General features: G+C 38.4%; 1 protein-coding gene across 1 annotated transcript; it reads left to right on the forward strand.

Moving 5' to 3' along the window:
• Positions 1-456: 456 nt before the first annotated feature.
• Positions 457-15,450, forward strand: ALDH7A1 (aldehyde dehydrogenase 7 family member A1; the record flags this gene model as incomplete). The annotated part of the gene is made up of 17 exons (XM_029084073.1): positions 457-552; positions 676-741; positions 2,416-2,496; positions 4,613-4,736; positions 5,261-5,393; positions 6,014-6,058; positions 7,072-7,149; positions 8,018-8,115; positions 9,184-9,225; positions 10,278-10,372; positions 11,249-11,333; positions 11,619-11,725; positions 12,436-12,552; positions 12,993-13,090; positions 13,254-13,327; positions 14,291-14,366; positions 15,139-15,450. Coding segments are annotated over 17 exons (1,470 nt in total), but the record flags the coding sequence as incomplete, so codon positions are not given.
• Between the last annotated feature and the right edge of the window lie 1,875 nt (positions 15,451-17,325).

A 17,325-nucleotide genomic window follows, 5' to 3' on the forward strand; every position in this document is an offset into this window, starting at 1 on the left:
CTCCTCTGGGTAGAAAAACGGGCTGTTCACCTGCCCCCCTCCCCTCCTTGCAAGTGGTGTTGGGACTACGGGCGTCTCCTGCCCGCTGCCGTTCGTTTACAGAAGGAGTTGCAGAGGAGGGGCGGGTTGCGGCTGTTCGGGGGGGCCAGGGGGAGGTACGGCGGGGAGCAACGTGGCATTCACGTGGTAAATTTCTGAAGGTGTTTAGTGTGAGAATAGTGCTATGGCACTAGCCTGCTTCTTTTGTTCGTTAGGATTCCATTAGCCCTTGATGTCCAGTGAGGCTGGTGGAGTAGGACAGTCCCCACAGCCTTTGTTTAATATTGTTAATAGTAGTAGTAGCTAAGATAAAAGGAGATATATGAATATATGATGAATGCCTCCCTTATAACTATTCTTTATGGAGCATCCTTTGTCATATAAAGGAACATTTCTGCTAACTTCTTTTTTGTTCAGGCAGTGCTTATGCTTTTCCTCAACAGTAACTTCGGGCAACTCAACATGGCATATTGGGACCCAGCCATGGCAGGATATAAACTTCCTGTGAAAGTGGTATTTTGTAGTGCAGTACTGTCTGCTAGAAATGTCTTGAGTTGGATGCAGAAGCTTTTTTGTGGCATTTGTTTTGGGGTTTTGGTTTTCCTGACTTTTTCTTTGACATGCTTCTTCATGTAGGCTAGTTTGGAGGATTATGAAGAAACAGTAAAGAAGGCTAAAGAGGCATGGAAGGTCTGGGCTGATGTAAGTTAACAGAGACTTATCTTTTATAACATATCTCTGGCAGGTAAAGGCCATTAAATTGACCTGTTATGTGGAGGTGTAGAAATGTGTTCATATTGTGTATGTTGCATTAGAGCAAAAATCTGCAGTGAGGAACCCAACAAACAAACCCAGACAATGTGCACACGTTACCATTGAGGTACAAAGATGAGGACATTGACTTGTGGAAAATGTTTGTTTTTAAAAGCCTGGCACATTTACCCAGGTTTGTGCCTGTAAGCTGTTGCCAGGTTTGCTAAAGTTCAGAAACCCCGTAGGGAGAAAATTATCCCTGTGGGTGTGTTTCACGTCATGTTGCTGCATGCTTTCTGCTGCAAGAACTCTGCAGAATATTTGCATGCCTAACTTGTGCTGATAATCTTGTCCTCACGAGGAGAGGAAGACTGCTGGTTTTGAGTGTGCTTTTTTTTGTTCACCAGCTGTCCTGATATGTCACCAAACAACTATGTTATTCTGAAACTGTAGTGTTACATTGCTGTGGCAGAGAATAGCTGAGCTGTTTTTCCTTAGCAAGTTGTAGTTCTCAGTGTCCCTGTACAAGCTATGTCCAGCCAGCATCCATTCTCTTGCTGGCCAAGCCAGTCTTGGTTTTTATAGCTACCTGCCACTTTTTTTGGTACAAGCTCAAACCTGAATTCTGTAAGGTATTGGGCATTCTGTATTTTATCCAGCAAGGTAGTTAGCTGTTCCTGAAGAGAACAGAGTTTAGGACAAACACAACAGCTTCCTCAGGATATGTTAGTACTTGTTCTTTTTTTACAATTTATGAATATAATGTTGGTGAATACATGCCAGCTCTTAATGTGTTTGGAAATAGTCTGAAAGCAGTCTAACAGATAACAAAGAATCAACTGAACAAAAGAACTAAAGCCTCATCTCAAAGCTGGTTTTTTTAGTTTGTGAATTTTGGGTTTTTTTAAATGAACTTCTGAAACATTTTGTCTGTAGAGAGATCTGCTTGCATGGTTTATGTATTTGTGACTTCGGTCTTTCCAGCTGCCTGTTCATTAGCAGTTTGTAGTCCTATAATTCCTGTTTCATGCATGTCATTTATTATCAATCCTGGCTGTTGATTATCTAACATACTGGTACCACATTAAAAAAAATTATTAATATTTGGTATATGAGTTTAATTTTTCCATGATCAAGGCTTCTGTGCGTGTCAGCAAAATAATTGTGAGCAGCCATTGTCATACTGAAACAAAAAGTTTGAAAATGTGATGTTAGGTACACTTGAAAAGCTCGTAAACCAGGTAAGTGTGCTTTTAGAAAAAATGCTTATTTCTTGAGGTGCAGCTGATTGTTTGGGGGCATTGTGGCTGATGTAGCTGAACAGAAGTAGCAGAACTAATAATCTGAGTGTTTCTGGCCATATTCAGTGGAACTGAAGTTGTGGACAGACACAAATCTGTGCAGTGTTATCAGGCAGGCTCTGTGGGGCAGAAAACAGTTTTCTTGTAAAGCAGTGAGCATGATAAAAATGAATGAGTAATGAGGTCTTGCAAAGATCGGGGAAAAAGCCTAGCAATCAGTGATTTCTTACTGCAAGGGTAGAAAACTAGCAGTATGTATGCAGCAGAAGTCACAGATGTTCAATCTGATACAAATTTTTTTGTTTTCTTTTGTTTTGACTAGATCCCTGCACCTAAGCGTGGAGAAATAGTGCGACAGATTGGTGATGCCTTGAGACAAAAAATCAAAGTTCTAGGAAGCTTGGTAAGGTGTTTTAATAAGCAGCTTAACTCTGCAGGGTGGTGGGAGGGGGAGGAGATGAGGGTGTGTGTTAAACCTGTTGTTCTTGGTTTTTAATATACCACTCTGCAATACTAGCCTTAATAATTGTTAAAATGCTATTAGTTCTGTTAGCTTGCCTAAAGAAATTTTAATTTTAAAAAAGGAAAAGAGGGGGCAGTGGTGGGGAAAGTAAGATTGCATTCTGTCATCCTATACTGAAAATTATGAGTATGTAATGGGAAAAGAAAGTGTAATTCATTCTGAGCCTGTACTGTGGCCGGGAGGAGTGTTATAACTGTTGCCCTGCTGTTTTCCCTCTTGCCTGGCCAGCATGACACTGTCTGATACTAAAAGTGTCCTGAAAAAGACCTTCCTCCAATACAGAGCTTTTAACCTTGAGCTCTTTCTGGTGATCTGCAGGATTTTGCAAACTGTCATGTGGAGGTATAAGGCTTCAGAAGGTGATATGGTCTTAATGAGATCTGCTTGCAGTGCTGTGCAGGACAAAGGTTGAAGGACCACTCCTTTAAAACACTTGCTAGTTGCTAGGGAGGAAAAGGAGACAAGTGGGGAACTTGCCACTTTCCTTTTACATGGCTTGCCTATATGTGCTCTATTCAGAAACATCTGTCACTGAGTAACTCCATGTGTAGTCAAGCCCATGCTGTTAACCTACAAAACTTTGTTCTGCTGTTTCCCTTGATGTTATCTCCTCAGCAGAGTTTCTGTGGTGGAATTAGAGTGCTAGTGTACTTTTGTAGTCAAAAACAAAGCTTCCCTGGTGAGTATGGACAGACAGATGTTTGCTGTATGTTCCTTGGACAAAACTCAGTGCATATTGCCAGAGCATTTTTCTAGTTTGCCAAATGTATAATAACTCTGTTCAGCCCTTCTGGGATGAGGGATGAACTTCAGGGTGAAAGCTGTGCAGTAGATATCCAGGTTGTTTTTAGGAATTTTCCTGGCTTTAGGATTTGTGAAAGGGGACAGTATTGCAGCTCACCTCCTCATACACTGTTGGAAATTTCCAGCCTCATCTCACAGTGTTCTTGTCAAGTACCAAGATGTATCTCTATTGCACTCACAGACTCATTGCTGTGTTTCTTAGTAAATATGTCTGATGCCTCTCCATTTCTGGTCACAGATAGGGGCTATTCCTTCTGTCTCAAGATGACTACGGGTGTCATAGAAATACCTAGAAATGTATTTAGTCAGCTTTATTTTAACCTTTGCATGGGGAATAAGATCTTGTGGCAATCCTTCAAACCCGATTCCTCTCATAATAGCTTTTTCAAAGTACAGTCATCAGTCTAAAGTGGTAGGTGATACCTGCATGAAAGCTGCACCTAGATATCAGAGCCTGACTGTAAAGTTAAGTGGGGGTAAGTTAGTGACTTCTCAGTTCCTAAGTTAGTGAATTTTCTTACTGTTGGAGGAAGATGTCTTCAAATACCAGCTTATTCTCATTGATAACCTGTATGTCTGTTGTGTCCATCTAACATGCTTTTAACAGAAAGACATATTTTAGGATTGACTTCAGCCACCAAAAAAAAAAAAAAAAATCCTAAACACCCCAGGTTAGTAAAATACTCAAGATGTGTAGACATTTTCAGCAGTGTCTGAAAGTGGAATCTGTCAAACTCGCTTTGAGTTGTTGTAAAATGAGTAATATGAAAAATATAAATAACCATTTTCCTTTGCTGGAACAGAGTAATCCCTCTTTCCTAGTTTATTCCATGCCTGGTCCATAACGTATGCAAACATCCTGATAGAAATTGTTACGTTGATCTAAGCCTGTGAACCTTATTACTGTTGGATACTCCTTTCAGTAGATTGTTTTTAATTTAGTCTGTTCTTTAATTTCCCCTTCTAATTTCCTCCTATTGTATGAGGATGTGACTCCTGTCTAGTTGTCTATTGTGTTCTTCCCTTAAGCTGTGAATAATTCAGGAAGAGGTGAATCTCTTCTAGTGGAAAAGTATGTATTAGATCTTACTTGGTGTACAGATGTACTTGACGTTAGTGGGAAACAAAATGTATTGGGGATGCAGGGGAATTTAAAAAAAAAAAAAAATTGTCTTGCTCTTAATTTCTTCAGGTCTCTTTGGAAATGGGGAAGATTTTTGTCGAGGGTGTTGGGGAAGTGCAAGAGTATGTTGATGTCTGTGACTACGCTGTTGGTTTGTCCCGAATGATTGGTGGACCTATTTTGCCTTCAGAAAGTAAGTATGTGTGTATGGAAGTTGGTGTTTCTTGGTTTGTTTGGTGAGGTTTTTTTGGGGGCTTGTGGGTTTGGTTTTTGTTTTTTTTTAAGAAATGAAGAGATGGAGATGTATCTTAAATATGCAGTGATGTAGTGCAGCAAAATCTCTGTACACATAGCAAGAGAGGCAACAGATTTTCTCTTCACTCTTTGAAGCATTGGATTCTCTTTGACTTCTTTGTTAATGAAGGTGCTAGAGGAAAAGTACGTACGAAGTTCAGAAAATGAGAGACCTTTTTGTCTCACCATTCTGTTGACTGAATAGTTAAAGTAGTAAAACCTTATGTTGTCATGTTAAATTAGGTTTTTCCACAATCTAGCTAACCTTGTTCCAGTAAGCTGCAGAGCACATACAGTGCAGCTCTCTGCAAGCTAATGTTCTGATGGACAGAGGAGTGGTGCTAAGACCCTTGCTCACTTGGTTTCAGTTTTAAAAAAACATTAAGTGGCTGCAAATTGTGTTTGTTATGCCTTTGCCTTCAGGACCTGGCCATGCCCTTATAGAGCAGTGGAATCCTGTTGGGTTAGTGGGAATCATCACAGCCTTTAACTTTCCCGTAGCGGTTTATGGGTGGAACAGCGCAATTGCAATGATCTGTGGAAACGCTTGCCTCTGGTAAGATAAAGCTCTCTGATGTGCTAACAGTATTTTAAAATTAGAGAGTTATTATCTCAGGCATTAAATTGTTATCAGATGTCTGCTGTTTCTGTGTATTTGATTCTATCTCCTGTAGGCTTAATTTCTGTTTATTTTTAGGTTCACTTGTAGTCAAAGAGTTTTGTTTTATTTTGTGGTAGCCTCTTTTAAGAGGTACTGAGGTTCAGACCTGTCCAGGACTTAACCAAATGACCCATGAATAAAGAACCCAGGTTGAGGTCTTGTAGCAGTGGTAGTGAACAGTTAATATTTTCAGAATTGGTACAGCTAAAATTAAGAATCTAAGTAAGTAGCTTTACTTCCTCTCCCTGCTCCTGCTTCACTTTCATTTATTTACCTGCTTCACTCTAATGTCTGGCATAGCTCTTGTTCACGTGGATTTCAGTAGAAGCAATGAATGCTGAGCTGTGGAAAGAAACGCTTGAGTTTCTATCTTAACACACACCTGAAAACCAGCCTCACCAAAGTCTGCTGTTTTTGAGATACCATAAAAATTATGTATTTGAATTATTTCTTATTCTTGAAGAATTGAAAAGAATGTCATTCCTTTTTTAAAATTTATTTATTTTTCTTTTTAGGAAGGGTGCTCCTACAACATCCCTTGTTAGTGTTGCTGTTACAAAGTAAGTTCCTATTTCCTTTCTTTCTATTTTCCTTTTTAATTAACTTCTTTTCTATTTGAAATAGTGCTTAGTTGTCAGAAAAACTGCTTTGCCTTTGTTACCTAGTGAGTAACAGTATATATAGAATGTTACCTATGCTGTCAGCCATTTTTTTTCTGGGACCAGGGCTGTGCTTCCGCTAGTGTAGGTTTAGCTATGTAGAAGATGAATTGCTCACAAAATTCAGCTTCTCTCAGTGACACACTCATGTTTCAGAATCATCCAATTTTTTGGGAGTCTCAGCCCAACATCAGCACACAGTTTCTTGGCAAATTCTTCTGGCTGGCTGTGTAGACCTATATCCTGAAGATGCCTTCACATAATCTTCATTGTCCAGACGTAGTAACACCTTAGCATGTGTTTCCAGGATTCAGAACTAATTTTTGTTGAAAAGGAGAACTTTTTGTTGAAAAGGAGAAATAATAAATGTCATAGTGATATTTACTCTAGTTACTTTGCTTACTATAGTTACTATATTAGCCTTTTAAATACTTGCCTGTTGTGTACTACGAATAATGTCTATTTTTAAATGCTAAATATAAATAGGCCTCTTTAAAATAACTAAGTAGTAAGTCTTGCAGCTTTAATATTAACTCCTGATTACAATGGCCCCAGACTACTTATGAGTATTTTATGTAACTCCATGGAGTTACATAAATGCCTCTATCTAACGGTGAAAGACTATACAGCCAAGGTTTTTACACACTGATCTAATTCTTGTCTGTGCCAGTTGTGTGGGCACATAATGAATACATTTGAGAGTCTTACTTACGTGCGAGCTGCGACTGTAACACCAAACCTTGGTGAGAGAAGTGTGTTATGTATTGTACAATCTACATGTCAATTAACTGCAAGACGGCTGCTTTTTAAAAATCTCTAGCTTCTTCATGTGCATGGTCAGACTGTTTTAATGGTTCATTTCCTACTGTGTGCACCTGTCAAAAGTCTCTGAAGTTTTACATCTTTGATTCTAGGATAATTGCCAAAGTCTTAGAGGATAACAAAGTGCCTGGAGCAGTCTGCTCTCTGGTTTGTGGTGGAGCAGACATTGGGTAGGTAACATTTCTTGTGTTTTGTGAAAATGTATAGAGGTTAAAGAATATTCTTTGAGGTACTTCTTGTAAAGTTGTTCTTATTTCCAAGAGTTCCCAGTACATTCATGTACCTGTTCCCATAATTTTTATCAACTGGTCTGAAGCTCTGCTCTAAAAATAATGGTTATTTCTACTTGCTGTTGTGAGATCAGCTGCTAACAAATCACTTACCAGATATTTAATAAAGAGACCTGACAAAGTTTATATTCTACTTCTGTATATGCTTACACCCAAAGAATACAGCTAATACTAAATTCCACTCATCATGTTCGTAAGCTTTCAGTTTCTAGTCCGTTGGCCTTTTGGACCACGTGTGGAAGAGAATACTGTTTTCAGTGCTCACGTAGGACTCTGCACTTGCTCATAGATGCAGATCTGTGCTTGGAAGCTGTACAAATCAAATTGTTTTGTTTGATTATTATAATGTGGAAATTCCCAGTACATCTGTATATTCAGATGTATCTTTATGAGCACTTCAAAAGAAGACAAAACAGATGATAAGCATTTAAAAAAGTCGTAGGTATTCATCTTTCCTTAGGGAATGTAATGTTTGGAGCTGATCTCACTGTGTGCTTTGGATTGAATTTCAAAATTAGTACATTTCATCCTCTTATGGTCTGGAAAGGGGGAGGGAAACAGCCATGTTCCTCTTTTATTCTGACTAAGCAGCAGCTTTTCTGCTATCTGCTCAGTCACTTCTTTCAAATAAGTGGCTCCAACTTTAAAAGATCTCCCTGGTTGAAGCTGATTTATATGGAAGGTTCAAGCAGCTTTTCCAGCTGTCTGCTCTTCTGTCAAACGTGGTGGTATGTCTCCTGTTGTGCAGGACGGCCATGGCGACAGATGAGAGAATGGACCTCTTGTCCTTCACTGGCAGCACAAAAGTGGGCAAGCAGGTAGCACTCATGGTTCAGGAGAGATTTGGTGAGTGCATATGGTCTCCACCTCTTAATTTCTTTCCATGGTTGGGAAAGTCAGGGGAGCCCCATAGGATTTTAAAATAACAGCTTGTTTCCCTTACCTTTTGTGGGTTTCTTTTTTGTTGTTTTTTTTTTTTTAAACTTAGTGGAAATAGGATGTTGAAACTGCTTAGCATTAGATACTGCATTTTTCAGTTATTTCTGTCACGACTCAGTGCTTTTTCCAGGGTATCCACAAATCCATGGTCCTACAGTTAGTTCTGCAGAAGGTTTCCTTGGATATAATTGCATGGAGATTGTCAAGATGAACAGCCAGGCCCTGTGGTCTTTGGCAATGTGTTAACGGAGAAATGTCCCCTTGCCTTTTACTCCTTATAAATAGAGGAGAAAAGTTATTATTTTTGAGGTGCTCTTTTTGTTGCAAATATTTAAAAGTGTACAGGCATGAGTCCATGCACAGCTGCTAGATTCTAACTTTTTAGTTTTAAACAGAAAACTTTGTGAAGAGAATTTTCCCATTTTATACCTTTGAAGTTCACAGGTGTGTAAAAAAAAAAAACAAAAAACAAACCAAAACCAAACCCCAAAACAAAACTGCAAAAAAACCCCCACATCAGAACAGATTGCAAAGGTTCATCCAGAAATAGGTGGTGATTCCTTTTGGATTTGAGAAGGCAGTTGCCAGAGAAGTAAATAAGCCTGGTTAAATTTTATATATACATTTTGATCTCCATAGCACCTCCTCCTTTTCTTTATCTGCATCATACTGTTTATGCTGCAGCTTTCCCTGTGTTCATCTTTTCCTTTCCAGTACTATTTTTGCTTATTTTTTAAGCTTCCTTCTGCCCTAAGTGCTCTCCAGGTATCTTTAGTCACAGTGTGTGACAGGTGTAGTATTCGGTGTAATTTTCTGCTTTGGCTAGAGTGCTTAGTTGATTGTGATGCTTAAAACTTCTTGTCTATCCAGAAAAATGCATTTAATGAGCATTAGCTCTAGTTAGAGGTGAGCTCGGTGAATGAGGTGCAGTGAATACATGTGTACAACATAACTTGTTTTGTGTGTTTTTATTAGGTCGAAGTCTGCTGGAACTGGGAGGAAACAATGCCATTATTGGTAATATGCACTGTAGAAATTTAGCCCCTTAGATGATATTTTAAAATTAGTATACAAATGTTTGTAGCAAATCGTCCTTTTTTTTTTTTTTTTCCACACTGTGAGTTTAAAAAGTATGTAGTAGAATGTTGTTTTTTTTCTGTCCTCAGTATTGTGGAGAGGTGGTGTTCTAAATAAAAAATGAAAGTTCAAGCTCTCTGTGTGTGTTCACTGTTGGAAGTGACGAAGGGAATGGGAGAAGCAGGAAGCTTCAGTAATGTGATGTAGGCAATGCTAAATAATTTTTTTTAGGATAGTTCTAATCTCATGAACACCACATTTTTAGCATTTTAGAATATAAGTGTATATAAATATAAAGTCTTAAGACAGTTATGATACTTGAAAGCAAAGCACACATTTTAGTGGCACATTTTACAGGTTTAAGTAGCTTAGGGTGACCTAGTGAGATAGTTCCCAGATAAACACAACATAAATACTGCGAAGCTGAGCAATGTGGCAGAAAGAAAATATAAGCTAGATAAATACCTGAGTTGCTGTGCTGTTGTGTTGTAGCCTTCTCTTTCACCTTTCTCATGTTATGAACAAATATAATCGCCTATCTAGAATATTAAGCTCATTTATATTTTACATTGTTGTGTACCTGTGTGTTTTAGCAGCTTTTTTTGCTTGCTGTCTGGGTACACTTTACCATTGTTTCTTTATGCTGCTGGACATCTTGTCAGTGAGAGAAGGACAAAGTGATGAAATGGCAAGAAAATGCTTGTAGTTGTCTTGAATTAAAATGAAGCTGAGGTTCTTTGCAAGATTTATTGCAAAAGGCTCTCTCCAGTTGTTCAGACCTACAGTTATGTCCAATTGCACGTGTCTAATCCCAGGTGTAAAAGTAGTAGGAGTTTTGAGGTGTTTCTGTATATCTTGAAGTATGCTGTGCTAGTGCAGCTATTCCTAATGCTCCTTGAACAAACTGTCAGTTTATTATATTGTTTAGCATCTTTGTATTGTGAACTGCCCGTTTAATTCAGTAACATGCTGATGTTTTAATTTTTGTTAAGTGTTTGAAGATGCAGATCTGAACCTTGTCATCCCATCTGCTCTATTTGCTGCTGTGGGAACAGCAGGTCAGAGGTGCACAACTGCTAGAAGGCTGGTGAGTAGATGTATATTGTCTGGTTTGGGTAGCTCTGAATTTAAACCTAATTCCAAATTAACTTAGAAAATGGCTAACAATTCCTAATATTATGGAGAGCAACAAATAATCTTTGAAACACATTTGTACCTTGTCAAAAATACGTATCATGGGAAAACTAGATGGTAGTTTGTCATTCCACTATAATTCTAGCTCTAAAGAGTTTCTTTGTATGTGTTTCTAATCGTACTTGGTGATAAAACTCAGGAAAGCTAAACTTACCATACTTCCTGTATTTATCTCCGTTTTCATTACCAGACATTGCTTGTGCCTCTGACAAATTTTGGTGCAGAGTTTAAATTTCAGCAAAGCAAGGGTGTGTGTGTTGCTTACTTCATTATTAATTTTTAACCAGTCATTTTCAACAAGTTTAGAAGTGTTACAATGTCAGCCTGTGTCTGTATAGTCTTTTCAGAGTTAGGTTGATTGGATAAGTATTCGTCAAAATTTATGCAGGTTAACTTTATGTGTATAGGAAGGGCAGTGATCCCTCAAATTACAGCAAAAAAAATCACTTGAGTATTTGTCCTAAAACACCTAACTGAAGAGTTGACAGAACACACTGATACCATTGATGTGAGATGAGGTAAAACTAAAACCGTTTTTTCTTTCTTTGGTTCTTTTAAATCTTCACGGTGAAGATTTTAAATCTCAATTTCATGGTGTTGGTGCTGTTTCAAGGCCTTGCTCATGTGTTTATTTTTAACTTTGGGATTTGTTGAATATGTGCACCACTATCTCCACACTTCATTAAGCCCTCCTTAAAATGCAGTAGTACTTCAGGAAAAGTTACCTAGGCTGAGCTGTCTTACAAGCTTCTTACCGCATTTTGTTTAGTTCCTCCATGAAAGCATCCATGATGAGGTGGTGACAAAGCTCGCTAAGGCCTATGCCCAGGTCCGCATTGGTGATCCGTGGGATTGTAAGTAGCTATTTCCAACTCAAGGGTTTAGGAGACAAGTTTCTGTTTGTTTCTTTCTGTTTAAATTCCAAATAGATTATAAATCAAAGCTATCTAATTTTAGCAGTTTATCAGGGAGTGGGGATAGCTGCTTTCAGTTAGAATGCAGACTCTGAAAGGGAGATGAAGAATCCAGCTAATACTTCTCATCTTGGGCAGATTAAATAATTGCTCCCAAAATGTTATGTTAAGAATATTTACAAACATGTACAGTTTTGCTGAAAATACATCTTTGGTTCTTTTTAGCTGACACTCTGTATGGGCCTCTTCATACGAAAGAAGCAGTGAAAATGTTCCTTGATGCAGTAGAACAAGCAAAACAACAGGGTGGCTCCGTGGTCTATGGTGGAAAGGTGACTTGCTTGTATTCTCCCTGCTACGTTTAGTGCTCTAGGAAAAGCAATACAATAACATGGTGGCTGAGGCCAGGATTGTATGTCAGTTTGTCCTGTTAGCTGTTACAGGATGTTAAATTAGCGAATCTGAGAATGTTTGAATTGCAGTCCTGTATTTAGGGTAAAGATGGGTCTACTTAGAAGCTACCTTCCCCTCCAAGAGATGCCTAAGAGCTTTTGGCTGTTCCTTTCCCAACTCCCTAGTTGGCAGGTGATGGTGAAAATACAAACAGCAGTGTAAATGGTGAATATCAAACACACAACTTCTCTCCCTGGATTCACAATATCAAACTTCAGGAAATACTGAAGATTCAGCAGAGCACATCTTCACCATATGGGATGTTTAATAGTCGTGAACTTAATGTTCTGGCAGTTCTTGTCTTTCTCTGACACCTTCTTTATTCCTAATACCTTTAAAGTTCTAATCTGCTTACTAATCAGTTTAAAAGCAGGAGAAAGGAAGTGGGTTATGTCAGCCGATAGACCTTGAGATTTGATTACCTGCTTAGTAGACTAAGTTATGCTTCTGTATTTTAACTACTTAAATCAGTAAAAGTTAAATTATTTACTCAGATGGCCTGATCTTCTATTTCTGCTTCATGCACTAGTACTAAGCAGGAAGCTGGTTTGAACTTACTCAGTTGTTTCTTTTTTTATGTGTTTTGAAGGTTATAAATCGCCCTGGAAACTATGTTGAACCAACCATTGTGACTGGCCTTCCTCATAATGCACCCATTGTCCACACAGAGACGTTTGCCCCCATACTGTATGTGCTGAAATTTAAGGTAAAATAATAGCAGGGAATTAGTCGAGTGTCAGTGATGCTAACAGAAGAGAGATTTCAGATGTATGTCATGTTCATGTCATTGTCCTGGCACTTGAAGAAGTGGTAACTGTTGTTTTGCACTATAGGGTATCTGCTATAATAACTTAACCTCACTGTGTAGCTATATTTTTGCATTTTCTGTGAAAAGCACTGGATTTAAGATGAGGGTCTGTAGAGGAATACATTTTTATTACTTATGACAACTGCTTAAAAGCAAGTTGTGTGTTTTGTGCAGTGTTGGAGATATCCTGTCCCTGACTTGGTGCATGCTGTATTTGCCAAGTGGCATTTAGTATATTTGTATTATGCCTGTGGTATGTTGTTTTTTTTCTCACAGTGCTTCTTTGTAACTTTGCTCTGAGCAGTCATGGTTTAACCATTAATACGTGCTCCTTTTAGGAGGAAGAGGAGGTTTTTGCCTGGAATAATGAAGTAAAACAAGGTCTTTCCAGCAGTATCTTTACCAAGGATTTGGGAAGGATTTTCCGCTGGCTTGGGTATAATTTAAATTACTTTTCTACCTTCTTGAAGCTTAAGATCAGTCTTTCATGTCTGTTGTAAACCTGTGCACAATAGTAGTTGAGCATTTTATAGCCCTCATTTTAGGGAAGGAGCCTTTCCTGATCCTGGGGAGTAACTGTGTCTTCTCTTTCTTTGTAGGCCAAAGGGATCTGACTGTGGCATTGTGAATGTCAACATCCCAACCAGTGGGGCCGAGATTGGAGGTGCTTTTGGTATGTTACTTAAGCTTTTTTTTTTTTTTTTTTTTTTATCCTTTAAATGCTGAAATCCTCTAGCATCAGGTCTGGAGACTTGGTATTATTCCTCAGGCTTCCTTTTTTTTTCAAGTTGGGGGCATTTTTTTCTAATTACTCTGCGAGAGAATAAAGCAATACCACAGTAAAACCAGTATAATTTAGTTCTCCTCACCTTATTTTTCAAGGTTTTAATCCTCGAAAAGTGATAAAAATCCATTTAAGTGTTTAAATCTGAAGACATCAATTAAGTTAATTTTGAATTACACTACTTTAGCAGAAAACAGATATTGACCAGAGGTAGCTGGATTTCAGCTTTTAAAAATACCTGTATTTGATTTTTAAATACTCCACATATCATTCCCTCCTCACCCCATCAAGGGAATGTAATTCAGAAGTACATTCTGAATGTGTTTAGAGATGTGGTGAGGTGGAAGACTGTTTAAAACAACTTTAATTAAAAGTCTTGAGCATTTCCCTTGTGTATGTTTGCATGTGTATATAAAAATTACAGCATAAAATATTTTTGTGAGAAAGTCTTTAAATACATTTTTGCCTTTATTTATCTCTTTCATGTACATGGAAGGAAGTGAGGGGAGCAAAGAAGAAATAATCATCTTGCCGTTTAAACTGTACAAGAACCAGCAAGTTCTTGTACTCTTGTCTCATGTTAAAAAAAAAAAAATCTTTAAAACATGGTCCTCTGGTGCCAGCATGAGGAGACTTTCAGCTCCAGGCAGATATTTTTTGGATCAGGCATAAGGAGAGAGCTAACTGTGTGACTTGTATCTGGGGGTGTTCAGGTATTTATTTCAGATATAGAACAAGGGCAAAGGCATAGTTTTTCCCATGAATTTTTATAAAATGTCTCACCTGGAATTAGTCCAGATTCCCCTGCTCCAAAAAAATCTCAAGCTTTCATTTATAACCTTTTTCCTACAGGTGGTGAAAAGCACACTGGTGGGGGAAGAGAATCTGGAAGTGATTCATGGAAACTTTATATGAGACGGTCTACTTGGTACGATGGTCTTTTTAATTCCAAATAAATGTAAATTACAGATTAATGTGCAAAAGTTCAAAACATATAAATCCTTGACTGCAGGAGGTGATCTTCACTAAATGTGAGATGACCGTGTATAATCACCTTTTCTTCATGCAAGAGTTTACATCTGTGTTCCTAGGAGAAGATTATTTAAACGGTCTAGATAAAGACTCTTTTTTTATTCACTGTTCCTCAAAAGGAAAAAAAAAATATATTTTTTTCTTCTCTTGCCTGATTTTAAACTCTGCTAAAAATGAAATTACTGAAACTTGTCAGGAAATGCATGAAGAGCAACCACAGTCAGAGGGTCACTATTGCTAGTGGTGGGTGATTTAGCTACGTGTTGGGTGTCCATGCGTAAATCTCCTGAAAGGAGATTCTCTGCTGGCCTCCTTAGCCTTTAACTGTGCTAACTTTGGTTTTCATGCAAAGGCTTATGAATGTGAGAAATCCTACCTTGATTTTTCTGCGTGGACATTCTACTAGTCAGAGATTAAATAGAGAATGATACGTTACTTTCTCCTTGATCTATCAAGGAGGAGATAATGGGGAGTACGGTCTTCCTCCATACGTAGTTACTATATTGAAAACCAGAGTAAAATCAGTGCATAACCTTAAATGGGCAAATTGGTCACAGAAGTCTTTTGTATACGTATGACAGAAATCAGAAGCCTTGTACTTGGGAAATGGACTGCATAATCTGTTTTAGTGATCAAGTCTGGTCTCTAAATACTTGTTTCTCTTCCAGTACAATCAACTACAGCAAGGATTTACCTTTGGCTCAAGGAATCAAGTTTCAGTAACAGCCTTATGAATGGCCGTGCGGTGAACTCTTCTAGCATTTCAGAATCAAGCACCTTCTTAGCATCATGGAGAAGAAAATTAATTATCTGAAAATTATCTGCAGCAAAGATACTAATTCTGTCAAAAATCAGCTCTAAAATCACTTCACTTTCAGTGTATGAAATTACTATTTCAGTCTTCAAATGAGAAGTACGTGGTCTTTGGGAAGAAGGGAGGGTGACTGAAACTAACAAACTTGGATTCAGGCAGCCTGGATCATCTGTTGCCTTATGACTATATTTCAGTTTCAGCACTCTCTGTATCCCCTGCCTCCCCACCATTCACTGCTACGTCCAGCTAATAGGTCTGTGCTTCAGACTATGCTGAGTGTCCTACAGATAGCTGGTGCTGTGGGGTGGGCAGTACTGGGCTGTTTTTCAATACATAAATAAAGGTACATTTTCTGAAATACCTCAAGCTTCTAGCATTTTTTTGTTTGTTGTTTTGAAGCAAGAACATTCAGCTGACTGTTTTCACACACTAAGTTGCTAGCTGGTAGAAGGATCACTGTGCTAAAAGAACCCTGTGTGCTGGGAGATAAAGGAGTAAGACCAAGGGCTACCGTGGTCTCTTGGAGAACCTCCTTGTAATGGTAGAAGGGTCACAGCAATTCAGGTTGTCACCCTATAACTAAACTGGTTGAAGAAGTAGAGATGCAGCCAGGAGGGAATACTCTTCCAAAGAGAATTTGCTGGGGAAAGGCAAATGGTTTATGTGTCTTTCACTTCAGGTGAGGGTTTCTCATGGCCATTGATGACTACAGCCATCAGCAGCTTGTTCAGGAGCCTTGCTGGAGTCCAAGATGAGAAAAGGCACAGTGCTGCGAGGCTGATTATGGCTTTCTGCAAATTAACTTTTGAGGTTTTTAATGTCGCATTTTTGGAGAACGTTTATTTTCCTCTCAATCTCACATACCAAATTTCCACAGTCTCTGAACATGGCAGAACTGAGAGATGCTCGTTTTGGGCTCTGATTTGGCTTTTGATTTACTTTGATACTCAGATCTTACAATAGCAATGTCATCCAAATTGTGTTAAAGGTCCAGCATACCCAACGCTAGCTGGTCTTCTTTCACCTTAATATCTAGTTTTAAAATACATAGTGTTTTGAATTTTACATCTGTATTACAGAAATTATTTTGAGTTTCTACAAAACAAACAGTAGGCAGCCAAAGTGTTTTCCCATTGAGTCTCATAGCCGGGTGAGGTCTCTCATATGATTCTTTGTGCTTGGCCATTTAATTAGGAAACATTTCACAGAATCATAGAATGGTTTGGGTTGGAAGGGACCTTAAAGATCATCTAGTTCCAACCCCCCTGCCATGAGCAGGGACACCCCCCACTAGACCAGGTTGCTCAAAGCCTCATCCAACCCGGCCTTGAACACTTCCAGGGAGGGGACATCTACAATTTCATGAAATAATATTGTGTATTTGCACATAGAAAGAACTGAAGTCCCCTAAGCAGAAAAATAATGAGCAGATAGAGGGTAAAGAATCTAAATTCAATTATTCTGAAAATAGCGAGTTGTAGAAGCTGTATTTAACAGCTGTTCTGTGTCACTGTCACTATTAAATTGTCTCAATAATGAAAAAAAAATTCAACAATTTCCACTTTTTGCTGCTTATTCATGGTTTTTGGATAGCCTCATTATGTCACATCTGTTGCTCTAGAAAATAAAGGCCTTTTTACTCCTTTTGGATAAAATCGTTTCAAAATCCCCTGGTGTAATTTACAGCAATAACGTTAACTGCCATTTGGCTTTGGGTATCTGTAGTCAGGCCGTGGAACAGAACAAAAATGGGAGAGTGAGTGTGATGTTTTCAAATCATTATCTGAAAACGAGTATGAACAGAAAAAAAACTTAGAAATGTAATCCAGAGGGTGACTGTATAGCAAACACACTTTTTTTTTAAAGGTTAACTTGATATTTTGATATGCAACAAACTTTTGAGTAATGTTGCAGAGAACTTGGCTTGAAATACTTGTGTAACTGCCTCTGTGTATTATAAGTAGGTGCATTAGATCCTCTTTATGTAGACAGATCTCTGTAAGTAGATTGCAGAATCACAGAATGGTGGGGGTTCGAAGGG

The sequence above is a fragment of the Antrostomus carolinensis genome, unplaced genomic scaffold (genome assembly GCF_000700745.2).
Source record: "Antrostomus carolinensis isolate BGI_N321 unplaced genomic scaffold, ASM70074v2 scaffold33943, whole genome shotgun sequence".
In the NCBI taxonomy this organism is placed as follows: domain Eukaryota; kingdom Metazoa; phylum Chordata; class Aves; order Caprimulgiformes; family Caprimulgidae; genus Antrostomus; species Antrostomus carolinensis.